This window comes from Cervus elaphus, chromosome 27 (genome assembly GCF_910594005.1).
Source record: "Cervus elaphus chromosome 27, mCerEla1.1, whole genome shotgun sequence".
NCBI classification, from domain to species: Eukaryota; Metazoa; Chordata; class Mammalia; order Artiodactyla; family Cervidae; genus Cervus; species Cervus elaphus.
The window spans coordinates 33,728,998-33,749,984 of record NC_057841.1 but is presented as its reverse complement, the minus strand read 5'-3'; the positions used below and the strand labels follow the sequence as shown (position 1 = coordinate 33,749,984).

General features: G+C 46.7%; 1 protein-coding gene across 3 annotated transcripts in view; it reads right to left on the bottom strand.

Annotated features, from left to right (window-relative positions):
- The window catches only part of KCTD1 (potassium channel tetramerization domain containing 1), a 197,807-nt gene that overhangs the window by 79,675 nt on the left and 97,145 nt on the right, over positions 1-20,987 (bottom strand). The window contains exon 1 of one of the 3 annotated variants that reach the window (XM_043888874.1): positions 14,900-15,433. The exons of 1 other annotated variant lie outside the window; for it this stretch is intronic. Coding sequence is in view for 1 of the 2 variants with exons in the window: in XM_043888872.1 (XP_043744807.1) it covers positions 12,749-14,545 (1,797 nt within the window). In the remaining variant the exon portion in view is untranslated. One more of the 3 variants, XM_043888872.1, reaches the window with a different exon arrangement.

Sequence of the window (20,987 nt, the reverse complement as noted above, 5' to 3'; positions counted from 1 at the left end):
TTAGGACTAAAATGTGAAATATTTGATGATTTATCTCAGTTGAGCGAGTACTTCATTTGGAAAAGAGTTAAAAGCATGACATAATCTCTCTCAAATTAGCACTTTGACACAGAGTGCCATTGTTCTATGTAATACATTGCCAAAAAGTTTCATATTCTTTAGTATATGGATGAGATCTTTTCTGGTTGTAAAGTGGTTGTGAGAATGTTTTCAAAACTATTATTTTAAAAAAATGAAATTAATCATCTGGTCACTTGTACTGTTTTTAATGATAAAAGTTTAAAAGACCTTAATTCCATATTCTATATGATTAAGATATTTTATTTAGTCAAATAAATTTAGAATGCATTTTACCAGACTCACCACATTCTAATGAAAATTAGAGGTCAATTTCCATAAATTTATTGTTTACAATTAAAAGAAATCAAATTATTTTTAATGAAATGGATAATTGTATTGAACACTGTAGACATGTTGTCAATACTTGTAAGTCATTTCAACTTTTTAAAGATCTACTTAAAAGACAGTCCAAAATTAATCCTTTAATTATTAAATTATCCTCTTCATGGTATAAAGGAGAGAATAAAAGCTTGTGGGTTTAATTTTCTTTTTATATTTTAATGAGTTACATACTGGCTCAACAGGGATATCTAGAATTTAACATGCATTTTTCTATATAAACTGTAAAGTTATTATTTGCCTTTTGTTTTTCATTATTTTGTCGTTACCACAGATGGGGGTTCTCCAGCTGGTTTATTTGCATATTTCCATTCTTTCACCTGTGTTTATAAATATTTTGTGGGTTTTTTATGGGGCGGGGTTATCCTCTGTTTTAGCTCGAAAAGAGAATACTGAGGATCAACTGGAAATTGTATACTGCCCCTCTATTTCTCCTGTACCCTGTCAGTAATCTCTAATCAACTAAAATTTTAAAAAGCTATTAGTTATTGAGCACTTACTATGGGCTTTTACCACTCACAGCAGGAGTGCAGTCAACCCTCTGTATCTATGGGCACCCAGAGTTTCAATCAACTGCAGATCAAAAGTATTTAAAAATATTGCAAAAATCACTCCAGAAATGTCCAAATTCAAAACTTTTGAATTTGCTATGTATCAGCAACTGTTTAAGAACATTTACCTTGTATTTATAACTACTTACATGGCATTTACATGGCATCAGGCATTGTAAGTAATCTAAAGATGAAGTAATGTTTAGGGAGGACATTTACCAGTTATATGCAAATATTACACCACTTTATATAAGGGACCTGAGCATCCCAGGGGGTCCTGGAACCCATTCTCTGAGGATACCGAGAACAACTGGACTGCCACCTAAGAGATGGGAAACTAAGTAACCTGTCCAAGGACAATTCAGGGTTATTATTGGCTTAACTTTAATTTGGTCTCTCCTTTGGGAGGTCTAATTAGAACTGATGGGAGAATGTTGGTTTTGCTCCAAACGTCCAGTAAGATCGGAGGCACTTTAGCTGCTTGCGTTCCCTTTACTTTTTTGCTACTGTGCCTTTTCCCTTCTCACTAAAGTGTCCTGTAAACCTCGTGTTACCCACTGTCACAATTAAAAGGGCTACACGTCTGCGGCGGTCACTTCCCAGCGAGGTTCCTGCAGGAAGCTGGGTGACTCCAGGACGGCAGTGCCCGGGCACTTCGCCTGTACCGCCTGGGCGGGAGCTGGCGGCCAAGGGCAGCGGCCAGGAAAAGCCTCCGTGGGAAGCCTGTCATCCCATGCCAAGAGGTAAAGCCTGGCCCCATAAAGTACCTCGGTATTATTAAACATTTTCTATTTGTCAGGCGCTTTATTGTCATTTTTATTGGCTCTTTTTACTAGTCATAACTGCATCAGAACTGTGTACACTTTTTCTTTTAATTAAGTGCTCTGGCTCAAGTGGGAAAAGACAGAACTGCACAGCTCTCCATGGGGGTCAGCCCTCAACCACTGCAGGCGGGGCGGGGGGCTCCAGGAGCTGGGCTTCAGCGTGAGGAAAGATTCCCCCCCAGTCAGTCTGGCTGGAGCTGTCAGCCACTGACCTCTGGGGCACTGCTGAACCATTCTTCACCCTGATCCAGAATGTTCTCTTGGACTGCCCTAAAACACCAAAAGCACGAAAATCACATTAAGACTCTTTCAGTTTTTAAAAGGCACATCCATCCACATACTTGTGCTTCAGCGTACTTTTTTTTTTTTTTCCTTTCTTCAGTGCCTGACAGCAATGCTTTTATAACTTTAGCTAGGGGAATGCCCTGGTGGTCCAGTGGTTAGGACTCTGCGCTCTCACTGCCAAAGGCACAGGTTCAATCCCTGGTTGGGGGACTAAGATCGTGCAAGCCATGAGGTGTGGCCAAAAACAAAACAACCTTCAGCTATACATGACAGCCCCAAAAAGAGCACTGTAAAGGGGCCTAAACCTAGACTTGGAACTTAATTCCTCGGGACCGAGGTGAACTTGAGAAACTGCCTAACCTCTCTGAGGGTCAGTTTCCCTCATCTGGAAGATGGGTATAATTCCAGTTCCTACCCTTCCCCTTCAGCAGTATCACAGGAGTTATCACACGTCAGGTCACTTGTCTGCCTCCTCCACACAGCTGAGTCCTCCCAGGACAAGGAGTTTATCTGTGTCCCCACAGTCTATCCAACCCAGTAACTGACACTAGAAGGGCCCTGCAAAGCTTCCTTAGAATGAAATCACATATAAAAAAGCCCTTTGCAACCTGTAAAGCACTCCTCTCACGTACCTCAGACGTGGCAGCCTACCTCATGCTGGGACAGCTGGGAGAGCAGTGAACTAAGGCTTTCCCACAAAAGGTCACAGCAGTGAGGAGGCTTCCATTTTGACATGGCAAGATTTTATTTCTTCTGAGATTTTACATTTTCTCCTCACACATTTTTAAGGTTTAAATGATTAAGTCTTTCAGTTTGGTCAGGCCACCTTTAGTCCCATTTCTTAGAAAGTAATACACACACTGTTTACTCCCCAGGCTTTACTGGTGAACAGTCAATAGCTGGGGCAAGACCCTCAGCCCCTCCATCACGTCCTCCTCCTGACTTGCCCACCGTCGTTTACACTGTAGATATGCCCACTGTAGCTTCTCCTGCGTCTTCCTTTAACTATTTCTAAGCTATTTTTTACCTCCAAATTCCTGCCCTTACACACAGTAAGGGCTCAGTAAATGAATCCTACTTTCAGAGTTTTTTTGTATAACATCTTGCTTTTCCTAGATCATCATTCACATCCCAAGGGGGGGAGGTTCTAAAATCTGTCACTCGAGATAGTAGTTAAATGCACAAAAAGGATCTAGGATTCCATGATCCTCTTCATAAGTTAAAAAACAAACAAATAAACTTGAGAAACATACCTGGAAATTCACCATCCCTCCTCCTTAAAAAATAATCCTGAAACTACTGAAATCACCAGCACTATGAACATCCTATTAGTTTAAAAAAGGCAATGTGTGAGGGTACATCATGTTGAGAAGAAAAGAAAATGAAGCTAGCATAATCCATTTTCTAATATTCTTGTTACACTTTTATTTAGGTCCCCGTGTTTCTGCAGCAACATGTTTTCCACTGAAAAATAAATATACTGCCAGTTTCTCTTTTTTTTCTGTAGTAAAAAACAGTGAAATATTTGTTCAAGATGGAAAGAAAATAGCTAAAGTCTATTTATATATAATTTTGTCAGGAAAAAGTCACACAAGATAGAAACCAACACTCCAGATGAGCTGGCTTAATGAAATTAATGGAATTATTAAAGCTATTAATAATTAATATAATTCTAAAACCCACAAACTTATACTATTGGGACTACAATACTGTGATTATTTGGAGAGTAAACTAGAGGTAATAGATCCCATGTCATCACAGTGATCCTTTCTATTTTATAACAGCACTCACTCTGTCAAATTAAAACAAGGCAGAAGAGGTCACTAATTGGTCAGAAATGCTGCATCCGAACACCAATTACCCTGATTCTGCAGTCTCTTCAAAACTTGTATTAGTACTAGTACACATCAACTTTAAGTAAAATTTCTGTTGATTTTATATAGTCTCCAAGACCAAAATCAAGAATTAGAAAATGATAATCCAATTAGGCCCGGAGAGAGAAACAACAATGTAACAGAAGATGTAGGCAAATACAGGCCCTACTTCTAAATTACCGGAATTAAAATTTATGAAAGCTATTGCCAAAACAACCTTCATAATGTTTTAAGACTATGTATTACGACTGCTTCCCCTAATCCCAAACCATTCCAAATAAAATTTACCCTCTTGTGAAAAGCTGTTGATCTCCATCTAAGACAACTTTTGTGAATCCCCTGGAGTCTGGGTGGCAATTACACCTCCAGAGGGTGCCTCCTTCCCCCTCTAGCAATGGGAAGGGTCTGCAGAACAAACTCAGAAGAAAAGTGTAGAATCTCAAAGAAAAATAGAAGGGAGAAAAAAAAAAAAAACGGCTTTGGTGTAAAGTACACCTGGATGGACAGCTGGAGGTGAGCGAGAGGGAGGGGGTCTGGGAGAGCCACAGCGCCGGAAGCCTCCAGGGACTGCCCACCTCCTAGGAGAGCTGAGGGTGTGCTACTGGCCCAAGGCAACGGAGGCCCCAGAAGGAGGCAGAAGGGCCTGTGCGGCGTCTGTGTGAGCTATTCACAAGAGAAACTTGAAGACTGAGATTGGGACTTCATCAGCAAGATCAGCCGTTTTTCATGTGTTCATCAAACGCTCCAGAGTTAAGCAATTTTCAAATAATAATTCGTTTAACACTGATGACCCAGGAGGTGAGGATGACCACTGTCCCCACGTGATTCAGCAGGGAAGCAAAGCGCAGGTTGGTTCTGGGCAGAACTGAGATTTACCACTGGCAGACTGGCCCCAGAGTCTGCTCTTAACGTGCTCCAGTGATGGGGCGTCTCAAAGAGTCTGGCTGATACTGTCCCCAGATTCGGCAGAGGCTGGGACCACATGCAGCCAAATGGAAGCCTGGTAAGTACTGGAAATAGTCTGTGTTCCCGCTTTTTTTTTTTGCTGTATTTTAATAAGTTATTATGTTGTTCTAGCAAAGCACCTAAGGCAGTGATATGAATCTAATGTTACATCATCTTCTCTTTACTGGATTCTTTTATATGAACAGCTAAGAGTTGTGGAATCAACAGCCCATGGATTTTAAAAGTAGACTCCGGAATCTGACAGTCCTAGATTCAAATCCCAGCACAGTCACTAACCAGTTTTTAGACCTTCAGGGATTCCTCCTTTGTTACGAGTAAACAATAACCACAACTCCTTGAAGGACTGTGTGAGGATTAAATTAGACCAAGTAGCCCACTGCTCCCAAGTGATGCAGAGGCTGCAGGGAGGCCAGTTTAAAGCCCTGGGTTCATCTTGGTTATTATTAATACTAATGATCACATTCCACTTCCTGACTACAGAGTCAGTCAGAGGTTGAGACAGTTGACATCAGACTCTGCAAGGAGGGAATCACGTTTGTGTCTGGACTGCGGCCCAGTGACATGACAGCCTTGCCTCCTCACGCCCCCTCCCTTCACTCCTGCCTGGATCTGGTCCAACTGTCCACCCAGAAGGGCAAAGAAGCCAGGACGGTGCACCAGCTCAACGTCTGTAACTTCCTTAAAAACTACATGGCAAAACACCACAGGCTCAGGCATCAGAACTAATCCACAAGCTCAAGACCCCACGTGGGACCCAGCGCTATAAATCACAGTTTCCTTTGTCTTGTGTTAAGAGAGAAGGGATGGGGATGTATGGTGAGAGCCTGGACTGAACTAGGTGAGTTAAGCTGGACAGGGGACTTGTAATAAAACTAGAAATCGATAATTATAAGCTTCCAAACTAGTCTTGACATTCAGGAACCGAATTATTCACAAAGGAAGCAACACTTATCTCTGCCATTCTCCCACATTCCTTTCCGAATTCCTCTCCTTTGCTCCCAGAAGCCTACAGCTGGATGGTCTCATAAATCTGTCAGCCCTTGGCAGGTAGCATATTTTTGCCTCCTTCCCTATGTGCCTAGAGCTTCCCTGGTGGCTCAGGTGGTGAAGAATGCAATGGGGGAGACCTGGGTTAGATCTCTGGGTTGGGAAGATCCCCTGGAGAAGGGAATGGCCACCCACTCCAGTATTCTTGCCTGGACAGTTCCATGGACAGAAGAGCATGGAGGGCTACAGTCCATGGAGTCATAAAGAGTTGGACACGGCTGAGTGACTAACACTTTCATGTCCACTTTCTTTCCTTACAGACTGAATCAAACCACCCATCTGCCAGGGTTCACGGCCAGGTGATCAGGGGAAAGCGGTAATTCAGGGAGTGAAGGAGTCTAGATATTCCCAGGAAGGTTTGCCTTACCAAGATGATTTTCAAAGTCTATACTTGGGTGGAGATGGTCTTGTTGATGGGGGAAACTGAGAGGGCCTGGCAGGTGTCCGGGGCTCCCCTCAAGGTCTCCCCAGTTTCTGAGGATTCCAGAAATGGACTAGACATAGGAGATACTTACACCACCTCTGCCTTCACACCTTTGGGACCTCACTGTACCCCCTCCCCCATATTACCAAACTCATTGCCTGGAAGGCCCACGGAAGCTGAACTTCTTCCAGCTGCTAAACACAAATCACAAATCACAAATCTCAGAAAGCAGTGTGTTTCCAGAAAAAGGAAGTTCCCACTGGGGTTTGCAAAGCAGCACAAGAGCAAACTGCTGTGGCAAAACCTCCAATTAAAGCTCAGACACTCTAGCCTTCCAATACTGGAAGATGTTCCCCTCTCCCATTTGTTTCTGTGACCCAAGACTCAGACAAATTTAGGATATAATACAAAAAAAATTATGATAAAAAAATTAATCAGTCTCTAAGAAAGAGTTTACTGTCAGATACAAATAGATCTTTTTTTAGGGGAAAAAGAAAAGGTTTCATCAGATTGTTAACACATAAGCCAAAAGGAATAAAGTCTGACTGTAAAGAAAGTGTTGAACAGAAATTCAAGCAGAATTACTGAAAACCTAAAACACACCTAATTAGGTTGGGCCTCCAGTAGTCCAGGGGGATTCAATGGGGTCTACTGTCTAGTTCATACAGTCATGGGTGCTAGGTAAACCCCCCTACATGCAGGCTCAGTTTCAGCCCATAGCCCCCTGCTCTAGTGAGGTATCTCAAAAAGTTAAAACGCCCACTTATTTCTAGACCACAAGCAGCTCATTCTCTTCTTGAAGGAGACTATCCTCTCTTGAAAAGGAGAATAGCCAAAGAGAAACTTTCGCAACTCTGAAAACCCAAAGGGCCTACAACTTCACAAGTTCATCTGTTTCTCCTGCAACATTCGCGCATCAAGCAGAGAATCACTTCAGCTTGGAAGCCCATCCCCTGCAACGCCCTCTGAATCCAGCTCCTCTTGGCAACCCTTAGCAGGTAGCAAGAGGTTCAGCTAACAGTGGCTGAGTGGGAGTCAGCATCTTTAGAAATAAAAATGTCTATCAGCACAATGTTTCAAATTCTAAAGCTATGTTTTCTTTCATTTCCCTTTATCAAAGGCAATCGATTTCCCTTCTTAGACCAATCACTTCCCACCTCTCTATCCCACATCTAAATTCTCCAAAGGATGACTTCCCTGGTGGTCCGGTGGTTAAGACTCTGAGTTTCCAATGCAGGGAGCGCAGGTTTGCTCCCTGGTCAGGGAACTAAGATCCCAGATCCCTCAGGGTAGCGGGTAGGGGTGCGGGCGGCAAAAAAATTCTCCAGCGAAGTCTTTCAAATGGCATCCTAACTAATTGGTACAATGCAGTGAATGACTGAATGATCAAAGAGAAGTCAAAAAAAAAAAGAAAAGTTCTAGATACCTAGTTTATACGTCTGGTCCTAAGATTTTCAACATAGGTAACCACAAAGCAACTTCTGTATCAGCTTTGCTTTTGAAATGGCAATGCAGAAACCAAATGATAACTTGAAAGTGAACTTTTCATAAATCACTGAAGTGGAGCTTTGGCCTAAATCAAGGTGAAAATGTAAGAGGTCTCATATACAACATGCAGTCCCATTTGAAGAAACTCTTCTTGCTTGAAATCTGTCTACAATGACGAGAGGATGGCCTTTTATGTAACATTTGTCAGGGGAGCCAGATTTTAAATCAAGGTGATCCAAAGATTTACATTTAGATGACTGGCATCCACTTTCCCCTTTGGCAGCAAATATTTTTTCTCCCTTTTCTGGATTAGATTTGATAGTGAGCTGACGTGTGTGCATGCACACACCCTCGGTCACTTGTCATGTCTGACTCTTTGTGGCCCCATGGACTGTAGCCTGCCAGGATCCTCTGTCCATGTGATTGAGGTGCCCATGATATATATGTGAGTTTGAATCAATTTACAATAATACAGCTGAGTACTCATGGCAATATTAATACGAAAGAGTAAAATTACAGATTTCTTTCCCAAACGACTTGCAAAAACAGAGTTTCAAAACATTGAGTGCTTTACCTTTTAACTCTCTTTATTTTAATCTCCTTTAATATTTAATGAGGCCAAAATCTTGCCAGTGAGACTACTTGCCAAGTGGAAAATGATTAATTTATAAACATTTCTGGTACCAAAGCCAAAATAGTAGGTGCTCAGCAATTGTTTCCTGAAAGAATGAAGAAACTTCCATACTTAGGCTAATGCCACTTAGTTCCTTTACCAATCTGAACTTTCTATAAAGGACAGCAAACGTTCCTGCATGAGAAAAAAGAATACAGCCGCAAAGTATTATTAAAAATCAGGAAAACATCCATTTTACACAAGGTGGTTAATCCTAACTGCTCCAGATAACCTGCAGGTGACAGAACTGTTAAACATACCCTTTGTCTCAACTGAGGGGCTTCCCAGGTGGCTCAGTGGTCAAGAACATGCTTTGCAATGCAGGGATCCTCTCCTGGAAGAGGAAATGACAACCCACTCCAGAATTCTTACCGGGATAATCCCAGAGACAGAGGAACCTGGCAGGCTACAGTCGGTGGGGTTGCAAAGAGTTGGACATGACTGAGCATGAACGCGGCTGTCACATTTACAGAAGTTTGATTCCATCTTTAAGAAAAAAAAAAGAGTATCCCGCCTGCCTAGTCTCCAAATTCAAAATAAGACTTTGGCGATTATTTCAATGACACATAAAATGCATGTTTTTTTCAAGTAAGTAGTTAGAACGAATATTCCTTCTCTCTTCCTGCATGACAGCACCTGAATGAAGACTGGATTTCCAAGTGCTGTCAGCATCCAGCTTCTTCAAAGGCAAGGTCATGAACCACTGGGTGTGCCCCATGAGGAAGCTGCTCTAATTTGCAGCTTGGAGATTCGAAGGACAGACGCTGGTCCCTAGTGAAGTCAATGAAATAGAAAACACTGGATATGTACCACCAACCCCAGAATCTCGCCACTGACAGGTTTCCTACTTACAGAATTCCTTAAAAGTATTTCTGGAGGTAATCTGGGTTAGGGTCAAGTAACTTCAACTGAGGACACCTTTCTCACAAGTTTACAAATGCTGCCAAGTGTTGATGAGGCAAGCAAAATGCCACATTTTCATGCAAAGAGGAACAGCTATGAAGAGGTCGAATAGGAGACGTGCTAAGTCTTTAAGTATGCACCATGTAATCTCCACCTGGGAGTTAGGAAGTTGTACCAGTAAGGAAATCATCTTAGACACAACAGCCTTGGGGTGGAGGAGGGGAGGGAACTAAGACTATCTCTTACTTTGAAGACAGACATTCAAGAGATTAAAGAGTGAATCAGTTAAGGTAAATCATCACAACCACCAAGCCTCCCACCCCCTTCAAAAATAAAGCCAGGAACTTCACATGAATGAAAGAATCACAAATTCCATAATCTTCATTAATCCCTAAGTGCATTCATTTGTCAACCAGTCCCATAAGTGATACACTTACGAACACCCTCAAGAAGTAAAAGAGTTATCGTTATAGGGTATGCAAAACAGAAAAAGAGACACAGATGTATAGAACAGACTTTTGGACTCTGTGGGAGAAGGTGAAGGTGGGATGTTTAGAGAGAACAGCATCGAAACATGTATATTATCGAGGGTGAAACAGATCACCAGCCCAGGTTGGATGCATGAGACAAGTGCTTGGGGCTGGTGCACTGGGAAGACCCAGAGGGATAGGGTGGAGAGGCAGGTGGGAGGGGGAATTGGGATGGGGAACACATGTAAATCCATGGCTGATTCATGTCAACGTATGGCAAAAACCACTACAATATTGTAAAGTAATTAGCCTCCAACTAATAAAAATAAATGGAAAAAAAAAGTAAAAGAGTAAATGCATTTATAGTAACAGGCTCTTCATTTGCTGAGAAACTTCTAATACGATTAAAGACTCAAACAGGGTGTCAGTGGCATCAAGTAGTCCTTAGTGGAATTCAGTGCGACTCCACTTGATAAGGTCGAGCCTGTACTAAGGTTAGACAGCCTATGTTTATAATTAAGTAATAATGACTGAAGCTTGAGGTACACAGGGTATTTCCTGCGGATTAACGACCAGCCAGAGGAGCTGTCAACCTAAAGTGATGCCTTGGGCCAGTAACCCCAGCCAGTCATTAAACCCCAGGAAATGCCCTGAACCTCAATACTGATTTTAGTAAATACAGGAGGAAAAAGTTTAATATCTGCTTTGTATTTACACTGAACATGCGTTTCATACTTAGAATGCTCAGACTTCCAAAGGGAAGTCTAGAGAAGTTACTAAATAGTTCCCTTAAACTTCTTAATGCTGATGAAAAAAATTTTTACTCTAACATTAGCGAAAGCAAAGAAACTTTTTGTAGTGTTTTAACTGCAAAGGACTTAGCTAAGATACTGTTTGAAAGGCACAGTGATAACATAACCAACATATGGACATATGGACACTCAAACCTATATTTAACTTGGGAGTTACCTAACAAGAACTCAAGAATAAAAGCATCAGTGTCCAGGTTTGTAGAAATGACTGATCTCACTCAGTAAAAAAAGAAGATTGTGACGGAGTGCTATAATTCTTAGAACAAAACCAAACCAACGAAACAAAGGTCCCTAATCTTTTGCGGATCTTAAGTCAGGATTCCACGTGATGCTAGAGACAAAAAATCAGTAGACAGATGCCAGGGACCAACTGCTTCATTGTTATTTCAAGCAGATAGGTACTTTAATAAACTCTCTTAGGCTTTTAACTCTTAATTAATCAGGTGCTACTTGAAATCAGGACATTTTAAGGGTTTTACTTTATCAGAAGAATGTGATCATTTATTTCTGCTTTCAAAGAAAAAGCAAATCCAAATTCTCCATGTAGGAGAAAGAACTCTCCATGCCATCCTTCCAACTCCCTAAACCACCTCGTGGTCTGTCAGAAACTACTGTGCACCACAAGCACAGAAAGACACATAGCCTCCGGGTCTTGTGTATTTTAGAGAACTCTGGTGTTTATAGTACCATTCACAAACCCTTTCTCAGTTGGCCTTGAGGCTTGCTGATTAGCCAGTAAACGTCTGAAAGGGTCAGTTTATCCAGAACTGGAATTTCCACTTTGGAAAAAGCACAGAGGTACCTGACATCTGTGCCTTGAAAGGCCTGCCTTACACCCCCAAACTCAGGGCTGAAATTCCTACTTCTGCTTGATGGCAGGGAGGGCCAAGCTGTAAAATCCCAGGGGGCTACTCCAGTCTGAAGAAGAGAGGAGGGTCCCCAAGGACCTCTGCTTCCTACAGCACAGTATCCAAAAGATGAACCTAGCTTTAAAAGAATATGAATATATTCTTCTAGGAGAAATAGTTAAGACAAATATCCAATTGAACCTCTAATCTCAACCCAGAATTCTAACCACTTAGAATTAAATAACTTTAATGTTCAAACAGCTCCCTTATCTTTGTTGAGGATCCTGGAGCCCAGAGAGGTGAACTGATTTACTCGAGGTGGCTCAGCTTCTGAGCTAGCTTACTTCAGAGTTCTTTCCACTCTAATCTGCTGTTATCTCAACTGTCTATCTTGCCATCACTTAACTGCGCCCTAGACCAACAACTCCATGGCGCTAGGAAAGAGAGCAAAGTTCCAGTGCCCACACAGCCCAGCACATAAAGCATGCTCCAACGGGGAGGCTGGCTGGCAGTACAGACACTACCTTTCCAAACCATCAACAAGTGACTTAGTTGATGAAAACGACATCCCAAACGTTGCTTTACATTCAACTACACCTCACAGTATAAACTGGCAGTTACCCACCACTCTCCAAAACCCGCCCCTTACAGGAAGTGGGAATGGCATGGCTGAGTTATAAATAATCATTTATAACTGCGTTTCTACCTTCTTAAGTTAGTGTGAATATGTACTAGAGTATTTTAATGGTTGCTTTATTCAAAGATACTTTAAGTAACTGCTTCATTTAGAGGCACAGTATTCCTGCACGCTTTGCCGTCTAAAACCCACACATTCAACGGAGGGTTGAGCCGACTCTTTTGTTCTGCAAACTCTGAAGTTTTCAGCGTTACTGCGCAGCAGGGAGTGTTAGGTAGCTGGCCCTGTCACAGGCTTTACGGTTAGGTGGAAACTTTCCTGAAAAGCGTCAAGAAAGTTAAGCTTCTAACAGTGAAATCAAATCCGATTCAGCTTATCTGCTACTTTGAAAAACTGCCCCCCGCCCCAACCCAGACCTGCGTGAGCCCAAGTTAGTCTCCAAGTGGTACCAGAGAAACACTTCATGCATAGACTTTGGTTTGGTTACCTGGGTGGGGGAAACAATAGCAGGTGAAACTATTGTGGGAGAATTGCTGCTTCTGTGCCCATTGGCTTCTGGAAGAAGAGGCAGGGGGTCGTGTTTCACCGAAACCACCACCACCGCGTCCACAGGCTCCGAGGGGCGGATACAAAGTCTTTTAGGGGAAGAGGGGCCGCACATCTCCCCCGACCCGAACACCGACTCATACAGGGCGCGCTTGGGCGCAGCCTCCGATTTCACGTCGGGCCCGACCTGGCTGTCTCTGGGGAGGATATAGGTGTTCCCCAGCGAGGGCGGCTGGGGGCGGTGGTGGTGGGAGGGATGGGTGGAGGGGTGGTGGGAGTGGTGGCGAGCCGCCCCGTTCAGAGCCTCTGCGTAGCAGCCCTGCGGGGCGGGCGAGCCCAGTTTGGTACCGATGCCGGCGATGCTGTTGAGCGTGGCGATGGAGACGGCGCCGATGCAGTGGTTGGTGTAGGTCTTGGAGAGTTTGGCCGCCTTGGAGAGCATCTGCATCCTGGTGCCCAGCAAGTTCTTGCCGATGGCTTTGTTCTCGTACCAGGTCACATCGCCCTCGCTGCAGTGGTCCCGGGGCCGCTGGAAGAACGCCTTGCACAGAGGGTTGCGCTTCGACAGGTACTTGACGAAGCTGGCGTAGGGGCAGAACTCGGTGCCCGTCTCGTACATGCGCGGCAAGTTCTCCTCGTCGCTGCTCTCGGCGCGCTTCTTGCTCCACGACGACGAGCGCGACTTGTGGTAGGGCCCGAGGGACTTGAAGTAGACGAACTTGCGGCCGTCCTCGTCCATAGCCAGCCCGAAGGAGTCCTCCTCCAGCTCGCGCTGGTTCTCGCGGCCGCGCGTGCAGAAGTACATGCACGTCTCGAACCAGACCTTGTTGAGCAGCCCGAAGGGCGTGTTGGTGCTGAAGACGCTGGAGGTGTAGAGCTTGCGCAGGTCGGCGCGCGTGATGGCTTGCTTCTGCACCACCGGCCCCGCGCCCTGCTCCTCGAGCTTTCGGATGACCGCGGCCAGCGTCAGGTTGGCGCTGCGCAGCTCCGGGTCCTTGGTGAGGTCGAGCGTGCGGCAGTACGGGGGCTCGTTGAGGTAGCGGTTGAGGGAGCTGCGGATGCTTATGAGCGACGACTTGCTGTAGAGCTGGCCGCTCTTGGAGCGGGCCTCGGCGTAGAAGGAGCGCAGCACGCGGCACAGCGCCCCCTTGTCCATGGTCTCGAAGTCCGGGCTCTGCGCCTTCTCGCTCAGGTATTCCCGGAAGATGCGCACGGCGTAGCGGGTGGCCAGCCGGGTGTTCTCGCTCAGCCGGGCCCGCTCGGGGCGCTGCAGCACGTCGGGGTCCAGCTCGGCGCCGGCCCCGGGCGGCCCGCCGCGGGCCCGGGGCGCCAACAGTCGCGGCGGCGCCTCGGGCTCCAGCGCGGCGCTCTGGTCCATATTGATCCTATGGACCGGCTCGGGCTCCAGCTCCTCCCCGGCCGAGTCCTCGGGCTCCAGGGGCTCGTCCCAGTCCAGCCCCATCTCCTCCTCCTCCTCCTCGTCCTCCTCCAGCCCCCCACCTCCGTCCTCCTCCTCCTCCTCGTCCCCCGTTATCTGCACCTCCTGGATCTCGTCCTCCTCCTCGTCCTCCTCCTCCTCCTCGCCCGCGCTGCAGTAGTGCGGGCGGCCGTGGCGGCGGCCGCGGCCCCCCACCCCGCGCTCGCCCTCGCCCCGCTCCCCATTGTTCTCGGCGGCGGCGGCGGCGGCGCTGCCGCCCGCGCTGGTGTTACAGTCCCCGCTGCCAGGCATTCTCGCCATATTGCCGTCTCTCTGCCAGTCCTCGGGCAGGGCGCATGCGCTATATTGGACCGCAGCGCTGAGAGCTTTTGTGTTTAATGACCTTCAGCTACCGGGAGGCAAAGCCGGGCTCTTAAAGGAGCCGCGCGCCAATTGTCAGTTCGGAGCGTGGCTCCGGAGGGGCAGCGGCGCGCGGGGGATGGAGGGGTAGGGAGGCGGGGGTACGTTAGACAGGCAGAGCGTAAGGACCGATACTGGCTGGACCCTCTTCCTCCCCCACCCCTCTCCCCACTCCGAAGAAAACTTCGAAGGGGGAAAAAAAAAAAAGGAAGGGGAGGGAGAGCTGTCGGTGGGGGTGAAACACTCCCAACTTACCCTCTGGCTGAGTGGCGCGCGGGCCCGGGCGGGAGCGAGGGAGGGCCGGCTGGGAGGGCGGGGCGGTCTCGCTTCTCTAAGTAATGCCCGAGGAGCAGTGCCCCTTCCACCGCCCCCTCATTGCCCCCCGGAGCCGGGGGTTCGGGGAGGCGGCTGCACCGGGCGGGCCGCGGATGCTGCTTCGAGAAGCCCGTGTCTGGGGCCGCCTGGAGCGGAGCGGAGCAGGCAGGTTAATGAGCAGGGTGGAGGAGGCACGACGAGGCCCCGCACCCTCTCTGCGCCCGCGGCCAGGGCGCAGCGGGCGAGGCTTGGGAGCGGGATGAGGCTGGCGGCAGCGGCGGCTCCCCCACCTACTTGCTGGGGGCGAGGCGCGGGGGCCTGGGGCCAGCCGCAAGGCTCCCAGCTCTCTTTCCGACTCTTGCAAAGGAGCGAAACACGCCCCACGTCAGCCTCATCCCTTTCGACTTTTCCAACAGCCACTTTTAAGCTGTCATTAAAGACCTGGGGCGCTCCCCGTAGGTCTGGGGCAAGTCCGCGCCGGTCCAGCCAGCCTGGGGAAGGAGCGAAGGCAGAAAGACTGGGAGGGGCGGGTGGGAGGGGAGACGCGGGGGAGAGGCGCTCGGGACCCCAGGGACCCCTCCCCACCCGCCCGGGCCACCGCCCTCCTGCCTCGGAGCAAACTGACACAACTCCCGCCGGCGAGGCGCTCCACCTGGTCCGAGCGGGCAAGGCCGGTCCCTAAGACCCTGGGGGCAGGTAGGCGGGAAAAAAGTGAACTTGGGTCTCGGCCGCCCCCGCCGCCGCCACGATTCCGGCAATTCGGATCTTGGGCGCGCTCTGGTTCCAAGTTTGCCAACCGCCATTCGTTCGCCCTCGGGGCTGTGCTGCCTTCGGCGCGCGGGGGCGGGCACCTCCGAAACTGGAAAGGCGGCCAGAGAGCTCGCCGGGTCCCGCTTTCCCATCGGAGACACTGTCCCATTTCCAGCCAAACGCCCGCCCACGGCGCGCCCTGGCTCCGGGCACGTCGTTGTCACAGCCTCCAGGACTCCGGGCCCAGGGGCAGTGCCCCCAGACCCACCGAGACCTCGGCTCATTTCTTTGGAGGCACAGCCCCGGCCGTCTCCAGATTTTGGAATGCCTTTTAACTTTCTCCTCTTCGGGGAGCCCGAGTGTGTTCCCCTAGCGCGCTGGTCAACTCCCGAGTCCCAGGCCGGCCCGCGGGTGAGGCTGCCTCTCCAGCCCTTCGTGTGCGTCCTGGGATCTCAGTCCGAATTCTCAGCACTTGGGCTGCGAGGGTCTACTCAATTGCTAATCCCCTGCGACAGCCCCCCCCCCCCCCCCCAACACACACACACCCCAGGCCCTCTGTCTTGCTTTCAGGGCAGTTTATAATCTTGCGCATCAAAAGTAACCCACGCGTCAATTTGTAATTAAAAAAAAAAAAAAAAAACAAGAAGAAAAGAGGAAGGAAGGAAGACTAGGTCTCTGGGCCGCATGGGCGTCTAAAGTGGGAGTTGACATTGTCTCCCCAGCGACCAGTCCCGCCCTCCGCGCGCCTCCTCGGCCCTGGACGCGGCCGCCGAGCTTTGGGGAAACCGCGCCAGGTGTGAACAAGTTAGAGCAAGTCACTGCCTCACGGGCCCCCTCCCGCTCCTCGGGGAAACACACACATACACACACACACCCCACTCTCCCTCTTCTCGGCGAAACACACACACACCACACTCTCATCAGCCCTCTCTGCAGAGAACCGTCTGGGGAGTGGGGGGAGGGCTGGAATCCGGAGGTGGCACTCCTCGGGAACCTTCCCCGAGGTGCGGCCGGCTGTGTCCAAACCCCACTGCGCTGGGGATGTGTAGAAAGGAGCCCAAGGCAGCAGGCAGCGAGGCTAGTCGCACCCGCGGACCCGCGCACACGACCTGGCACACATCCGCCGCACCGGCTACTTCCGGAGGGCTGGCCCTTTGTCCCGGGATGCTCCCAGGTTTTGAGGCATCCGGAGCCCTCCGGCCGGGCATTTCAGCCCTGCGGAGAATTCTGGTGGGCCCCGGGCAAGTTCCCCGCCAGGGGCTGCTCCCCGCCCGGCGGCCCTCACCGCCGTCTCAGTGAACCCAGGGGCCGCGTTGGCTCGGGGCTGCGCTCCGGGCTCGGCCCGGGGACTCGGACCCACACTCCAGGAGCCGAGCAGCTTCCCAAGGTCTCCCCACTTCTGCGGGCGGCAGGGGTGCCCCCCGCTCCCTCCGCCCCGGCTCCCCTCCCCGCTGGGCGAGCTGCTTTGAATTGCTCGCAGTTTGCCGAAGGCGGTGTGCTGAGTTGGACGCTCCGGGAAACAAAGCAACCAAAAACAGCTCCCAGTTGACGTCAACTTATTTCCAGAAAAGAAAATAGTTTTGTGCTCCCAGGACAAAATCCCCCCCAGGGCAGGTCTCTACTGGCAAAAGCCAGGGGGCGGGGGTGGGGAAGAGCAGAACCAAAAAAAACCCAAGCGCAAATAACTTTTTAACGGAGTTGAAAAACAGCAGCTTTCGAGGCTGCCTGGATATTTTGCAAACAACGGGCAGGACCCCCGCTAATATTAGATACGAAAAAACGCACCTTGAAAAGTACGCCTTGGCCTGATTATCGGGCGACTGGGAATCGGCTTCGTGGCATCAGCTCCTGAAACGCTACCAAAATTCTTTGCCCATAGAGATACTTCATCAAATATTGAAAAAGACCTCTTCAGGATAATACTTAGAGTATTTACCAGGAAGAGCACCCAGGAAAACCACGCAGTTATAAACCTGTTCACCAAGGACACCCTCCCCTGCCCACCCCAAACACATAAACACGGACACCTTCCCCAAATGTTGCTTAATTTTTAAAACCCAATAACACAGAATTACAGCTGAGTTCATAAAGGAGTTCAATTCTAGCTTTAATAAATGATTCCTTAAAAACATCCTGTGGTTCACACACACTCAATTCCAAATTGAGAGGATCAAAAGACCTTTCTTCTTATTATTTTGGTAGCGAAGCAATATTGGTTATCTTCTGCCTATGAGCCCAGCCTCCCTTCCTCCACTTTGATTTTGCCCTACCATGAAGTCCATTTAGCTCACCACTTGAAACTGACAGCTGCCTCTCCTTCCTTGTAAAGATGGTTATTTCTTGTGCAGGATAGCTTCTGCACATAGAAAACATACAACTTCTTCATGTAAAAGACAGTTCTAGCACTGTATAGAGCATTTATTGCAATTATTTAACTGTCAGCTACCCTAAGAGGTTTACAATTTCAACAGGATATTCCACATTTTCTGTCTCTTCATTATCATTATAAAGTATCACATGTATTTGTGCTTCTCCCTTTCTTAGATTACTTGAAAGTAGTGGCATGGTTATTTTTGAAGGAAAAATTCCAAACGTTTTACCTTCATTTTCTAACCCACTTACTTACTCCCATTCAGTCCATACTTTGTGAGTTTGTGCCATAAAGAAACATATTTAACTCTTTGATTGCAGTCTTCTGACCTTATCTGTTATATAATAATGTAGTTGGTTTTTACATGTTTCCTCTCCTACATCAATATACCTTTGTCGTTTAGGCTGGTGCTCGGGACGCAGTCAGCACTCCAGTTGTTTACAGTGAATGAATGAATAGGATCTGTGTTTAGTTAGCCTCTGTGTTAAGGAATAAACATTTTGGGGGAAAATCTGAAATATCATGAGTCTGAATTTCTATATTAAAAATTTTTTGTAGGATGAAAAATTACTATAAGACATCATTACTGTTTGCAGCAATATTTACAAGTTAAAGTGAACATAATGACTGCTTTGGTTTAATATTTCCTTGCAATTAATTCCCACTCTAGTGGACCACATTATAGGAAGTTATTGCAGGAGTAAGGGACTGGGGAATGCAGGTAGCTATTTGTCAAGAGACATGTGTTGGGGAGGATTTAAATGGATAAATTCAAGAAATGTTGTGTTTTCTTGAGGGCGGAGGTCATAAAAAGAAATCAGTTCATCATCGATGGGAAAGATTGAAGGCAGGAGAAGAAGGGGACAACAGAGGATGAGATGGTTGGATGGCATCACCAACTCAACGGACATGAGTTTGGGTAAACTCCGGGAGTTGGTGATGGACAGGGAGGCCTGGCGTGCTACAGTCCATGGGGTTGCAAAGATTTAGTGACTACTGAGCGACTGAACAGTCATTTTTTATTTCATCACTGTTTTTAGTTCCTTGTTTTAGTCATGCTTTCTTGATTTGATTACTAAAAGATTTATAAAGCAGTCTGGAGGTTAAATGTGAATTCAAATCAAAACTATTTTGACATATCTTTGTTTCAGAGTTTTACTACTGAATTCTGCTGAATTTAATTGAAGATCATCTTGAGTAATGTTTTTTCAAACTCAGATGAAAATAGAATCCATGTAATCTAACTCTATGAGGTGGAAGAAAACTCTGTAAGAGCAGAAACTGTCCTTTATCACCTCATCTCTGGTTCATTTCCAGTACAGTTCCTTAGTGTATTTTAGCAGAGTGGCTGATACATAGTAGACACTCAATAAACATACAAACATTTATGTGTGGGGTGAGAGCTAACCACCACAAAAGTTCACAGAGCGGTTATTGTTCAATTGCTAAGCCATGTCTGATTCTTTGTGACCCCATAGACTACGGCACACCAGGCTTCTCTGTCCTTCACCATCTCCCACAGTTTGCTCAAACTCAGGTCCATTGAGTTGGTGATGCCATCCAACCATGTCATCCTTTGTTGTCCCCTTCTCCTCCTGCCCTCAATCTTTCCCAGCATCAGGGTCTTTTCTGATGAGTTGGCTCTTCACATCAGGTGGCCAAAGTATTGGAACTTCAACATCAGTCCTTCCAATGAATATTCAGGGTTGATTTCCTTTAGGATTGTCTGGTGTGATCTCCTTGCTGTCCAAGGGACTCTCAAGAGTCTTCTCCAACACCACAGTTCGAAAGCATCAGTTCTTTGGTGCTGAGCCTTCTTAATGGTCCAACTCTCACATCTGTACATGACTACTGGAAACACTATAGCTTTGATTATACAGACCATTGTCAGAAAAGTGATTCATTTTGAAATGAAAACATTCAACTGTTAGCTCTTAGATACTAAGACTCTAGTATTTCCAGGCTTGAATATAAACAAGAAAACCAGGGCCAGAAGGGCTCCCAAAGATTAAGCCACTTGCCCAAGTTCTCTGAGACCTCTGTAGGTCAGGAAACTTTGGCTCTGTAGCCCAATGTTAAGTGGCTCGCCACAATCAGCTTCTAGGAACCAAAGAATGAAAATAGAAAATAAAAGTCTTCAAGGGAACAATTCCCTATCACTAAAACACTTCTCTGTGTCATCCGATTTGGGAATCTTGGAGAGTTAGAATAGGACTACACCAAGACATTGGACTGTGAGCACAGCAGAAATAGCCTAAAAAGCTGTCACCTTTATCACTTGGCACCTAAAACACTGGAATTATTTTCCAGGGCTGTTGGAAGTAGAGACCCATTTGTGTCTTAGAAGAAATAATGGTGAAGATTTTAGAGACAAAAGGAATGCCCACAAACCCAATCAGACTAGGATTAGGTGTTTTCTGTTGAAATCCTAGGTTGTCCTGCATTACTCTCTAAGGAGTAAAAAGGATTTTACCTATTTTTATCTTTGATATTTTGTCAAAAAAAGAAAAAAAATAGGCCAGAGTGAACTTACTACAGTGATTCACAGGAGTAGAATTTTTCGTTTCTAATTGCCACCTGGTAACTATAATTCTTGATCTTTCTACCTAATAATCACCTACCAGTCTCCTAGGCTGTTTGTAAAACAAGAATATCTTAAAGGAATGTAGTTTTCCATAAAAGAATTGTGTTTTTGTAGAGCCTAAAAGTGTGCTATTTCTCTGTGTTATAATCTGATAATGAAACTCCTCTTGGCTAATAATGAAGTCAAATGTAAAGGCTGTCAAAGTCAAACATAAAATTAATAATGATAGTAATTTCTTTTCTAGTCATTTATATTTAAAGAGCTTGTAGGATTGAAGTGGATGTTAGTCCTATTATTAAATAACGTTTATTTCAATACCATTA